This window comes from Dermacentor albipictus, chromosome 9, assembly GCF_038994185.2.
Source record: "Dermacentor albipictus isolate Rhodes 1998 colony chromosome 9, USDA_Dalb.pri_finalv2, whole genome shotgun sequence".
Taxonomy (NCBI): Eukaryota; Metazoa; Arthropoda; class Arachnida; order Ixodida; family Ixodidae; genus Dermacentor; species Dermacentor albipictus.
Window position 1 is genome coordinate 92416867 of NC_091829.1, and position 12469 is coordinate 92429335.

Below are 12469 nucleotides of genomic sequence, written 5' to 3' on the forward strand. Positions count from 1 at the left end.
ACGCTCTCACAAGACCAAACCATGGCACGCAGTCTTGTCCTCACGCTTACGTGATGGAATCCCACGCATATTTTTGGTCACGTCGTGCTTGAAACGTCATCTGGGCCTCATTTACATGCGCGTCCGCTTAAACTTGCAGCTTAGCGTGAGAATAAGCGTGGAATTTTTAATAGTGCAGGTGCGTCCATCCACTTAAAACCCTGGTAGAGCCATTTGATCTTGTCGGTTTGAACGTCCTCGGTTCTTTTCTGCCATGGGTTTCGGAAAACACGCTGTTTGCTGTCGCTTAGGCTACGCCTCCAAATACGTCATTACATGCGCTCTCCCAAGCGGCTGCGTAACAGGTGTACTAGATTTCGTACTACACACCGTTTCGTTGATGCATGGAGCGCCACGTCCAATGCTCGCAGACCAAGGTCATACCGTCTTATCCAAGACCATTGATGATATCATGCACATCTGCTCTATCCAACATCAGCTTACCACCTCCTACCATCGAGATACCAGCGGCCTGACCGAGAGATTGAACCGGACCCTCACAGTTATGCATAAAAATTGGTTTCTGCGATCACCGGAATTGGGACTTCGCTTTATCTGAAATATGTTCCCTTATCATTCTTCTCGTTATTACAACGCAGGCTATTCCGCGTTCTGTCTCTTATATGGCCATGAACCCCCACCACAAGCTGACGCCTTGCTGTTATCGATTACGACCTCTACAAGTGGTGGCATACCTCGCAATGACCACGCTCGAAAACTGGAAGCGTCGCTACGACATCTGTCACCGTGACGTGCAGATTTAGTCGGGTGCTCTAGCGCTACTTTGCTCGCTTTTCTCTCGAGCAGCTCTGTGCATGTAACACCTGTCTTGTTACAGAGGCCCATATAGCGTGGTTTGCCAAGTCACTCATGTTAGCTACGAAGTCGCGTTCCAACCAGCCTTACGACATCTTCCGCTTCGGCCCCCAGTGATATAGGCCACAGTGCCAGACAGAAGCACTAATGCTCTCTCCTTGCCCCAGTTATCTAATGGGACCGCGACGGCATATTTGCCGCCGCGAATTGGCTTGTGATACGACAGGTGCGAGAGCAAGCGGGTATAGTCAATAGTCTGATTGACATCAGGAGAAAGAAATGGACCTGGGCTGGTGATTTAATGCGTAGCTTGGATTACCGGGGCACCAGTAGACTTACCGAATAGGTGCCAAGAGAAGGGAAGCATAGTCGAGGATGGCCGAAAACAAGGTGGGGCGATGCACTTAACAAGTTTGCAGGGACAGGTGGGGATCATTTGAGGCAGGGCAGGAGTAATTATATATCGCAGGGAGATGCCTTCGTCCTGCAGTAGACAAAAAAATAGAATGATGTTGATGATGACAGCAGGCGCTTAAGAGACATGGCGCAAGCGAACACGAAGATGGGCACCTGAGCGTGGTACAAGCTCGTTTACATCTTGTCTTTGGCTGTGCGTCTCTTGTAAGTAAATAAAAATTAGTTCCTTTGTGTCTCCCCGCATGTAACAACATAATGAACAGATCACTGGCACTATGACTCTTTGGGCCTTAAGATTCTATCTTTTTATATTGGGCGCCGCCTTGTTGGGATATTAAATGAACAATTTCCCAGTTTTCTGCAATTTTACCTCGAATAACATGGCTGTGGAACATTGAACGCATCCGTAAAACAATTTTCAGCTATATAAATGGACTACATGGTAACACGAATTCGGTGGTGGCCGACACAAGGTCGCAACGCTAACATCCCACCACTACGGTACTAAAAGCGCTTCTGTGAGGTACTCTATACTGCCGCCGAACCGAAAGTTGGGTCAGTTCATTAGGGATCGTAGTGTGACCTGCGCCTGGTTTATCACCCGGGTCCTTCTTCATTATCTGTATGTGTTTTCGTATAGTCCACAACTCGTATCCACATTGTCACGCCATTGACCTCTGGGCAACATTCTTTGGCAATGAAGGGAAAGCTACCAGGGCTTAGCTTCTGCAGATGTGATAATGTGTGAAGTAGTCCGGCCGCTACCTGACAAGTACCAGATGCTACGTGGGAGGGTTTCGCGTTTGCCAACACCGCCCAAAGGAAAAGCCTCAAAATCGGCAAACTTTAATACTAAATCACGTCATTTGTCTTAATTAGGCTTTGGATGTCAGTGGCTTCTGTGTTCTTTTCGCCAGGTTAAACTAACGTGGATGAAAATGGGGGGCTGTTTTCTCAAGTGCTCTCGCTCGTTCGCGCTTCTCTTTCGTAACCTTCACTTCATTGCAACAGGAAGTTCTCAAGACACGTCCAATGTCAAAACTGAGTTCCGCATTTAACTCGAACCAGAGCACAGCCATACATATTACTCTCAGCACGATGATAGCAGCTTGCACACTCGTCGATGCTTAAAAATTTAATCTGCGAAATCGGAAGCGTCGGCTATTCATATACGGTGCAATGAACATCGCAGCGCAATCAGTTGTGCTCGAACAATTTTAGACTGTACACCACCATTTGTTGCGCATGTAATCTGATCACTGAAGGAAGGTGCAGCTACAACATAGGCAAGAGAGATAACCAGTGACACTTCCATATATAAAGGAGCGCCTCCCGCTGAGCAATAAATTAAAAATTTCCTTTAAGGAGATAGACCCTGTTACCAGGAAACATAGGTAGGTGGACGTCTCTTCCTTCTCTTCCTTTAAGTCTTTTCTTTCGCACCTTGAATTAATGAATGACTACACTAATGACCTTTTCGAGAGAGATGCCTGGACGAATGTTCGCAGAGTCGTAGACTACACACTTGCGATCATATGTTCAACTCGCGCAGCAATCATGCCGAGCCAGTCACCGAGCAGTTACGTGGTGACGAACACCATGGACCAGATTGTCTTCAAAGTGACCGAGGACTTCACCTACGCGTGGAGAAGCCTCGGCACCATACGGCCCTTCCTGATGCGGCTGTACGACTTCCGCGATGCCGAAGTGTTGCGGCTTGACCGGCCACTTCGCTGTGATTGTAGTCTCTGCTTTTGCTGCCTCCAGGTACATATATATCGCCAACGTAGCGTAAGGCTATAGTTTGGCTGTAGAAAGTGTGCATACTCCGTTCAGAAATGCGGAAACTTGGGGCCTTTCCATCGCGTCTCCACAGTGCTCTCTGGAGCTATCTGCACGTCGCAACAAGAGCAACCTTACGGATGTAATTATCCGAGACCCTGGCTAACGAATTGCGGTAACTGAAGCGCTTGCGGTAGATCTACCGTGATGCAGTCCAGAGGGAATCGAGGCATAGTAGCGAAGGGGAGCAAAGGAGAGGAGCCAGAGTAATGCTGCAAACGGCCACGTCACGAGGTGAGTGAAGAACAGCGTTGACACTCTTAGCTCACAGCTCCCATACATGGTGGGCATGTGCGAGTGGCAAAAGACAACGCAAGAAGGAAAGAAAACTACTACCTGACACGACAGCCCTTGCGGGTAAATTTAGGTTTAGGATACGGTATGGTAAGGTGCAGCGGTGGCGTAGAGGTAGAACACCCGCCTCGCGTGCAAGAGGTGCGTGGTTCGAATCCCGGTGCCGGCAATGTTCCACCGGATTAAAAAGAAAAAAATCCGCGTGTTGATAAAATTGCATAAACAGGCCTGGAGTGTGGCCTGATCTCGGTGACCAGAACCGGTAACGCACTCCCTCACCAGAGCAGGATTGGCCACCCTGGTGCAGCACTTGGCCACACCCTCCTATATGAACAACACAATCAAATCCCGGCGCTCAGTCCCCAGCAACTGTGAATCAACTGACCACGGCGGCGGTCAGACCTGCGATGCAGCAGAGGGTGCTAAGAATCACTGGCTCCGGACAGGCCGCCATTGGAATATGAACCTGGCAACGTTTAACGCTAGAACGTTATCTAGTGAGGCGAGTCTAGCAGTGCTATTGGAGGAATTAGAGGGCAGTAAATTGGATATCATAGGGCTCAGTGAAGTTAGGAGGCCAAAAGAAGCATATACAGTGCTAAAAAGCGGGCACGTCCTGTGCTACCGGGGCTTAGCCGAGAGAAGACAACTAGGCGTCGGATTCCTGATTAATAAGAATATAGCTGGTAAAATACAGGAATTCTATAGCATTAACGAGAGGGTGGCAGGTCTTCTTGTGAAACTTAATAAGAGGTACAAAATGAAGATTGTACAAGTCTACGCCCCTACATCTAGTCATGATGACCAGGAAGTCGAAAGCTTCTATGAAGACGTGCAATGGGCGATGGGTAGAGTGAAAACTAAATACACTCTACTAATGCGCGACTTTAATGCCAAGGCAATGGGGGAATATGGCATAGGCACTAGGAAAATCAGGGGAGAGTTATTAGTAGAGTTTGCGGAAGAGAATTTATGAGGATAATGAATACCTTCTTCCGCAAGCGGGATAGCCGAAAGTGGACGTGGAGGAGCCCGAACGGCGAGACTAGAAAAGAAATAGACCTCATACTCTGCGCTAACCCCGGCATCATACAAGATGTGGACGTGCTCGGCAAGCTGCGCTGCAGTGACCACAGGATGGTAAGAACTCGAATTAGCCTAGAACTGAGGAGGGAACGGAAGAAACTGGTACATAAGAAGCCGAATAATGAGTTAGCGGTAAGAGGGAAAATAGAGGAATTCCAGATCAAGCTACAGAACAGGTATTCAGCTTTAACTCAGGAAGAGGACCTTAGTGTTGAAGCAATGAACGACAATCTTGAGGGCATCATTAAGAAGTGTGCAATGGAAGTCGGTGGTAACTCCGTTAGGCAGGATACCAGCAAACTATCGCAGGAGACGAAAGATCTGATCAGGAAATGCCAATGTATGAAAGCCTCTAACCTCACAGCTAGAATAGAACTGGCCGAACTTTCGAAGTTAATCAACAAGCGTAAGACAGCTGACACAAGGAAGTATAATATGGATAGAATTGAGCATGCTCTCAGGAATGGAGGAATCCTAAAAACAGTGAAGAAGAAGCTAGAAATTGGCAAGAATCAGATGTATGCGTTAAGAGACAAAGCCGGCAATATCATTACTAATATGGATGAGATAGTTCATGTGGCTGAGGAGTTCTATAGAGATTTATACAGTACCAGTGGCACTCACGATGATAATGGAAGAGAAAATAGCCGAGAGGAATTCGAAATCCCACAGGTAACGCCGGAAGAAGTAAAGAAAGCCTTGGGAGATATGCAAAGGGGGAAGGCAGCAGAGGAGGATCAGGTAACAGTAGATTTGTTGAAGGATGGTGGGCAGATTGTTCTAGAGAATCTGGCCACCCTGTATACGCAATGCCTCATAACGTCGAGCGTACCGGAATCTTGGAAAAACGCTAACATAATCCTAATCCATATGAAAGGGGACGCCAAAGACTTGAAAAATTATAGACCGATCAGCTTGCTGTCTGTTGCCTACAAAGTTTTTACTAAGGTAATCGCAAATAAAATCAGGAACACCTTAGACTTCTGTCAACCAAAGGACCAGGCAGGATTCCGTAAAGGCTACTAAACAATAGACCATAATAACACTATCAATCAAGTTATAGAGAAATGTGCGGAATATAACCAACCCTGATATATAGCTTTCATTGATTACGAGAAAGCATTTGATTCTGTCGAAACCTCAGCAGTCATGGAGGCATTACGGAATCAGGGTGTAGACGAGCCGTATGTAAATATACTGAAAGATATCTATAGCGGCTCCACAGCCACCGTTGTCCTCCATTAAGAAAGCAACAAAATGCCAATAAAGAAAGGCGTCAGGCAGGGAGATACGATCTCTCCAATGCTATTTACAGCGTGTTTACAGGAGGTATTTAGAGACCTAGATTGGGAAGAAATGGGGATAAAAGTAAGTGGAGAATACCTTAGAAACTTGCGATTCGCTGATGATATTGCCTTGCTTAGTAACTCAGGGGACCAACTGCAATGCATGCTCACTGACCTCGAGAGGCAAAGCAGAAGAGTGGGTTTAAAAATTAATCTGCAGAAAACTTAAGTAATGTTTAACAGTCTCGTCAGAGAACAGGAATTTACAATAGGCAGCGAGGCACTGGAAGTCGTAAGGGAATACATCTACTTAGGGGAAGTAGTGACTGAGGAACTGGATCATGAGACGGAAATAATCAGAAGAATAAGAATGGGCTGGGGTACGTTTGGCAGGCATTCCCAGATCATGAACAGCAGGTTGCCATTATCCCTCAAGAGGAAAGTGTATAATAGCTGTGTCTTACCAGTACTCACCTACGGGGCAGAAACCTGGAGGCTTACGAAAATGGTTCTACTCAAATTGAGGACGACGCAACGAGCTATGGAAAGAAGAATGATAGGTGTAACGTTGAGGGATAAGAAAAGAGCAGATTGGGTCAGGGAACAAACGCGAGTCAATGACATCTTAGTTGAAATCAAGAAAAAGAAATGGGCATGGGCAGGACATGTAATGAGGAGGGAAGATAACCGATGGTCATTAAGGGTTACGGACTTGATTCCAAGGGAAGGGAAGCGTAGCAGGGGGCGGCAGAAAGGTTGGCGGATGAGATTAAGAAGTTTATAGGGACGGCATGGCCACAATTAGTACATGACCGGGGTTGTTGAAGAAATATGGGAGAGGCCTTTGCCCTGCAGTGGGCGTAACCAGACTGATGATGATGATGATGATGGTAAGTTTACGTAATTTGCGGCCCGTACAACAACAAACCTCGCCAGCTTCATGGCCTACTCATAGGAAGCAGTCGAAAACAGGAGTCGACTATTGAAAGTGTTGTTCCCAAAACTTTGCGAAACTGGTGTTTCATTACCTTTTTTACCTCTGTATCGGGACTAGCTGCCAGACCGCACATGTTTTGCCAATTCCAACGGGTCATTCTCAAGTACGCCCATAGCTACCAGTACTGTGCAGCAGGGCTCTGTGGACCGCTTTTTTACCGTGTCTGTAGATGATGTATCCACAGTCGTAAAGAATTTCCTTCGGTTATGCGCATGACAAACATATTTTTTTTTAATTCGCAGCCTTTGTAACGACACTCTACTTGAACAAGAGGCATCCGCATTTGCGATGGGCGCGTGTAAAAGAAACTTGTGCAAAATGACCGAAAGACTTAAGGGATGTCACATACACGCAAGACATATGTGGTGCATAGTGTTTAAAAACAGCGCTCAAAACGTACACCAGACAACAGAATACAGAATGGGAGGAATGGGTTCGGATAGAAAGCGCCGTGTTTGTCCCATTATCTATTCTGTTGCGCAGTATTTTTAGCGCTGTTCTTTAAAGACTGAAAACCACTAACCCGCCAAATATGTCGTTTTTCACATGAGTTGCGTTCCCCTTACCACCTGGCCAGAGCCACACAGTTTATATAGAGGGAAGTTGGAATCTAGGAATCATGTTCGATTCCAACCTCACATTTTCAACCCCCCCACAATATATCACTAAGCGCGGTCGGCACACAAAAGGTGCAGGAAGTAGAATCTTGGGGGAGTTCAGAAATGCAGGTGTATTTCTTAAGCTGCACACCTGTATTTCGGACTTCGGTTGGAATAAGTCGCTCACGTTTGTAACATAATTTGCCAGACTAAAGGAAATTGAGTAGTCACGAGTTCAAAGAAATTTTTTTCTCTCTACCTGCATATCGCTGCTTCAAGCAAGTCGTTCACGAACACCAGTCTCGCGCTCAGCCCACCCTTGGCCTAGAACACCTGCACCGCTTACGTACGAAATCTGAGTTAACTTGCTCACTCAACGTTGTGAATGGTATCATTGAACACGAGGAAATATTGAATACCGACAGTATAAAGATTCCGCGTAAAATAACAAAGGTGCCTTGACCTTTCCATGTGCACACCTCTGGCGCCTCAAAGAATTGCTTGACCAGGGTGCTCCATCCCTGCAGCAAACACTCACAAGAAATTGACATACTTAAACGCATTTGCATCCTTTGAAAGCAGCACTCAAATCAATTTCATGATCTGTTTCTAAAAATGGCGTTGTTGTTAGGTAGAAGGGATGGAGGGGGGAGGTGGTGTGCTCCGGCAGCAACTACGCATTTTGCTACTGTCCATACGGGGACTGGACGATCGCGGCTCAATCATCATCATTATCATCATCATCATCATAATCATCATCAGCCTGGTTACGCCCACTGCAGGGCAAAGGCCTCTCCCATACTTCTCCAACTACCCCGGTCATGTACTAATTGTGGCCATGTCGTCCATGCCAACTTCTTAATCTCATCCGCCCATCTTTCTTTCTGCCGCCTCCTGCTATGCTTCCTTTCCCTTGGAGTCCAGTCCGTAACCCTTAATGACCTTCGGTTATCTTACCAACCCTTACATGTTGTACCCATGCCCTTTCGTTTTCTTGATTTCAACTAAGATGTCATTAACTCGCATTTGTTCCCTCACCCAATCTGCTCTTTTCTTATCCCTTAACGTTACACCCATCATTCTTGTTTCCATAGCTCGTTGCGTCGTCCTCAATTTAAGTCGAACCCTTTTCGTAAGCCTCCAGTTTTCTGCCCCGTATGTAAGTACTGGTAGGAAACAGCTGTTATACACTTTTCTCGTGAGGGATAATGGCAACCTGCTGTTCATGATCTGAGAATGCCTGGTAAATGCACCCCAGCCCATTATAATCATTCTGATTATTTCAGTCTCATGATCCGGATCCGCGGTCACTACCTGCCCTAAGTAGGTGTATTCCCTTACCACTTCCAGAGCCTCACTACCTATCGTAAACTGCTGTTGTCTACCGAGTCTGTTAAACATTACTTTAGTTTACTGCAGAATAATTTTTAGACACAACCTTCTGCTTTGCCTCTCCAGATCAGTGAGCATGCATTGCAATTGGTCCCCGGAGTTACTAAGCAAGGCAATATCATCAGCGAAGCGCAAGTTACTAAGGTGTTCTCCATTATCTCTTATCCCCAATTCTTCCCAATCCAGGTCTCCGAATCTAGGTCTCGCGGCTCAATATCACACCTCATATATGATGAACAACAGGAAGGCAGTGCGGAAGGGAGGGGGGAGGGCTTCGACTCCGCGAACAAGTGCGTATATTGCGCGGCCGCTGTCCGTCGCATGCGCCGTCGCTTGCAGTGGAGGTGCAGACGGCTCATACCATTGTGCGCGCTGGGCTCTCGCCGTTCTTGCGTTGAAGCGATGTGACTAAGGTTATTTCGATCGCTGCTGCTGCCACACTTGCTCGCACCATCGTTCTGACAGCGAGTCTCCGCGCTCATCAACTGCAATGCGTTCATGTTCATTTGTGCGCGCTGAACACTACGCTTGTTAACTGTATTAGTAAGCGAAAATTTCCAAGTTTATACGGCCGTTAAAACTACTACCCTTACTTCGTGTAGCTGCGTACGAATTTACTATCGCGATCGACGAGTGGCCTTTCATGCGAACGTGCGATATATTTGAAATCGCAATTGTATATAATGTGCACTTTTATTCCTGTTTGTTGATATGTATAGGAAGGCGTATGATCATTTTAAGCACTTAATAGAATTTTTAGAAATCACCTGTTGCAAATAATATAAATCGCCTTTGAGCTAGGTTATTCGAAACGGTCATAATTTGCACGTGAAATCAAAACGCATATTCAATTAATTCAATAGCTTTGCAGTTGTCGTGGTAATTTCAATTTACGAATTGTATCTAGTGAGCTTGCCCGATGTATTAACTTGAAATGAATTTATAGAATGACACCAATTTGCGGATATGCGCCAATACTATATACCGCAAGAATGCACGGTTGTTCCACTTGCATATTTAACAGAACAGAATTTTTTGCACTAAAGCACAGCAGTAAGTGGTACGCCCATGTTTTTTGTCACACACGAATCATATCTTGAAATTAGTGTCCCCCTGCATATACATTCAAAGAGGTACGATACGGCTTGCCAGTTCAGCGCCTGTAAATGGTCAATTGCAATGAGCTGTATTGTAATTAAAATGTGAGTAAGTGAGCTTTTTTTAAGCAGTTGAATAATTGTTTCAATTTCTCGTGCATGTTCTCCTATTTTAATATTCCAGTTCAAAGACAATTATTATGCTAACTTTACAAAATTTTAAAACTTAAGAACCATAACCCCGTGTATGTCTGTATACATACGCCAGTACCTTGAAACCGATGTTGTTCCCGGACAGGTCAATAAAATTGATCTTCATCGAGATCATGATCGTTATTACTATTACTATACTAAGTAGCTAGGTAAGTGTGTATCATAGAAGCCCACGGAAGGTGTCGGCATACCTAGCAACATATCTGTAGATATTGCTTATTTACAATAAACATTATTATTAGCAGTATTAGTATTATAGGACCTAGCAGAATTCTCGTTTGAGGTTTAATGTGTTTAGCGTGTAATGTCCAGAGATTCCCACGTTTTACTTATCATTACTTTTGTTCTTACCTATTTTCATATGTTTATTTTTTGAGAAAATGCGCGCGCGAGCCCTCGCACATCAGGGTTGCTCTGAGGCATAGTAAATGACTAATTACTGTTATCATTCTCTTTCTTGGGTGCAGACAATGGACGTGCGTGACGCTTCAGATGCAACCATCGGCTCCCTCCGGATGGAGTACACCCTGATATATCCAAAGTTCTCAGTGCTGGACAGCGAGAACAACGCTGTCCTGCTGATTATCGGGCCCTGCTGCACGAGATCCATCTGTTGTGAGGACGTGGAGTTCGATATCGTAACCATGGACGGCGTCACGAAGATTGGCGCGATAACGAAAGTCTGGGGCGGAACGTGCAGGGAAGCCTGCACCGTAGCCGACAACTTCACGATAACCTTCCCCTTGGATTTGGAAGTGAAGATGAAGGCCGTGCTGCTAGGTGCCGTCATGCTACTTGTGAGTGGATGGTTGATTGATTCTCCGATCTTGGCGCCGTGGAGCGCTACTAATTTAGACGACCTGGTGATTATTGCTTGCACTTAAAGCTTGTGCTTCCCTGTAAGCTTCCCTGTTCTTGCTTTAGCCTCTACCCATACGCGATCTCGGCTGCCATAGATTTGAACCGGCCACCTCGTGCACAACAATGCAACGCATACGCCAGTGAGTGGCCGCGGTGGGTAACTGCTAGTGGACGGGAGCAAGCTCACACACACTCAGACCAGATCGTCGAAGCTTGACAGTGAGCGGAAAAACGCACCCTCACAACACTGCTCGCGGAGGGCTATCCTTCCAGCGGCAGCATTGTCCGTACCTCACTTTTCTGGAGACAATGGCTTTCGCAATGTTTGGAGAGACTATAGCACAGTACGCGTCGGCTTGTCAGCGTTTCAGCACAGTGCCGAGCACTCGCCGCCATGAGCCGGGTGTCAGGAAGGCGTTTGGCCGTAGTTCAAGCGAAATCTCGCGAAAATCATTGTAATCTCCAAAGGCGAATGACCGAGAATGCCGCCCCTGGAATCTTACATATAATAACAGTGTCAATATGGCTAGTTACTGCGATCATTTGCGAGTTCCCACTGAAGGCCTTTCCGCAAGGAACATTACTAGACGGTGCTTTCTATTGCCTGTTCGTCGCCCACTAGGCTGATACACATGCAGCATCCATTTAGTGCGTTAGGATTAGAATCGTCAACGTGGGAAAATGTATGCGTCTGAAGTACGAGAAACAGGTAATGGAGTAGAAGTGAAATATATATTGCGACAAGGCGTGAGGCGTTTATTCAGAAGGCCCGGCGCGAAAGCATTGGATGGGACGAGACCGCTAGACCAAGCATTGGACGTGCGGGGAACTAGTGTGCATGAAGCATCCTTGTCGGCGTACCCTCGCACCTTTTCCCTCTCCCCTGCAGCATATGAAACATTACGGCGACATGGACGGAAAAAAATTGGCTTGCAGTGTGCGCATATTTGCTATCACCACAAATCAGAACGGAAAGAAAAGGTAGGATCGTTTCACATAATTTTCCTAGATGAAAATGTGACACTGCAATGCTAGGCACAATTTCGACATTTGTTCAGCATTTTACCAAGGAACCTTTAGTGGTGACGGTGCCAGGCCGAGCCAGGCGAACATATAGCAGATACGAGGTTGGAATGTTGAGGTCATGTCTTCTGATGAGTGTCGGAGGCGCGGCAGAGTGAAATGGCAAATTCAGCGGCACCGCGGAACGCTCGCTGGGTTTGAAGCGCCTGCGCTTCCCGCTCGCGGCGCTCCTCGTCGCGCCAGCGTTGGGGCTCTACGTTGTGCAAGCACGTCCGTGTACTCAGTAAGCCCCTTCCACCCCCCTGAGTGCTTACTGTAAGTTCTACTTCCCACGGCGCTGCAACACTGTTTATTATTGTTTAATATTTATAATATACAACCTGGCTGCACCCTAATATTGCCTGCAATGAAATCGCTTCCTTAGCGGACAGCTACATTGTATACGGCTGTGATCGCAGGGATAAAAGAGCCGGCGGTGTCCCTTTGGCAATGGAAGAAACAATCACT

The 12469-nt window shown here is 46.5% G+C and overlaps 1 protein-coding gene across 2 annotated transcripts in view; it reads left to right on the top strand.

The window, feature by feature from the left end:
- Window positions 1–12469, top strand: part of LOC135914613 (phospholipid scramblase 3-like) — a 123174-nt gene that overhangs the window by 51090 nt on the left and 59615 nt on the right. For both annotated transcript variants that reach the window (XM_065447537.2, XM_065447539.2), the window contains 2 exons: window positions 2825–3039; window positions 10546–10875. In XM_065447537.2, the coding sequence (XP_065303609.2) occupies window positions 2825–3039; window positions 10546–10875 (545 nt within the window). The remainder of the gene's footprint in view (window positions 1–2824; window positions 3040–10545; window positions 10876–12469) is intronic.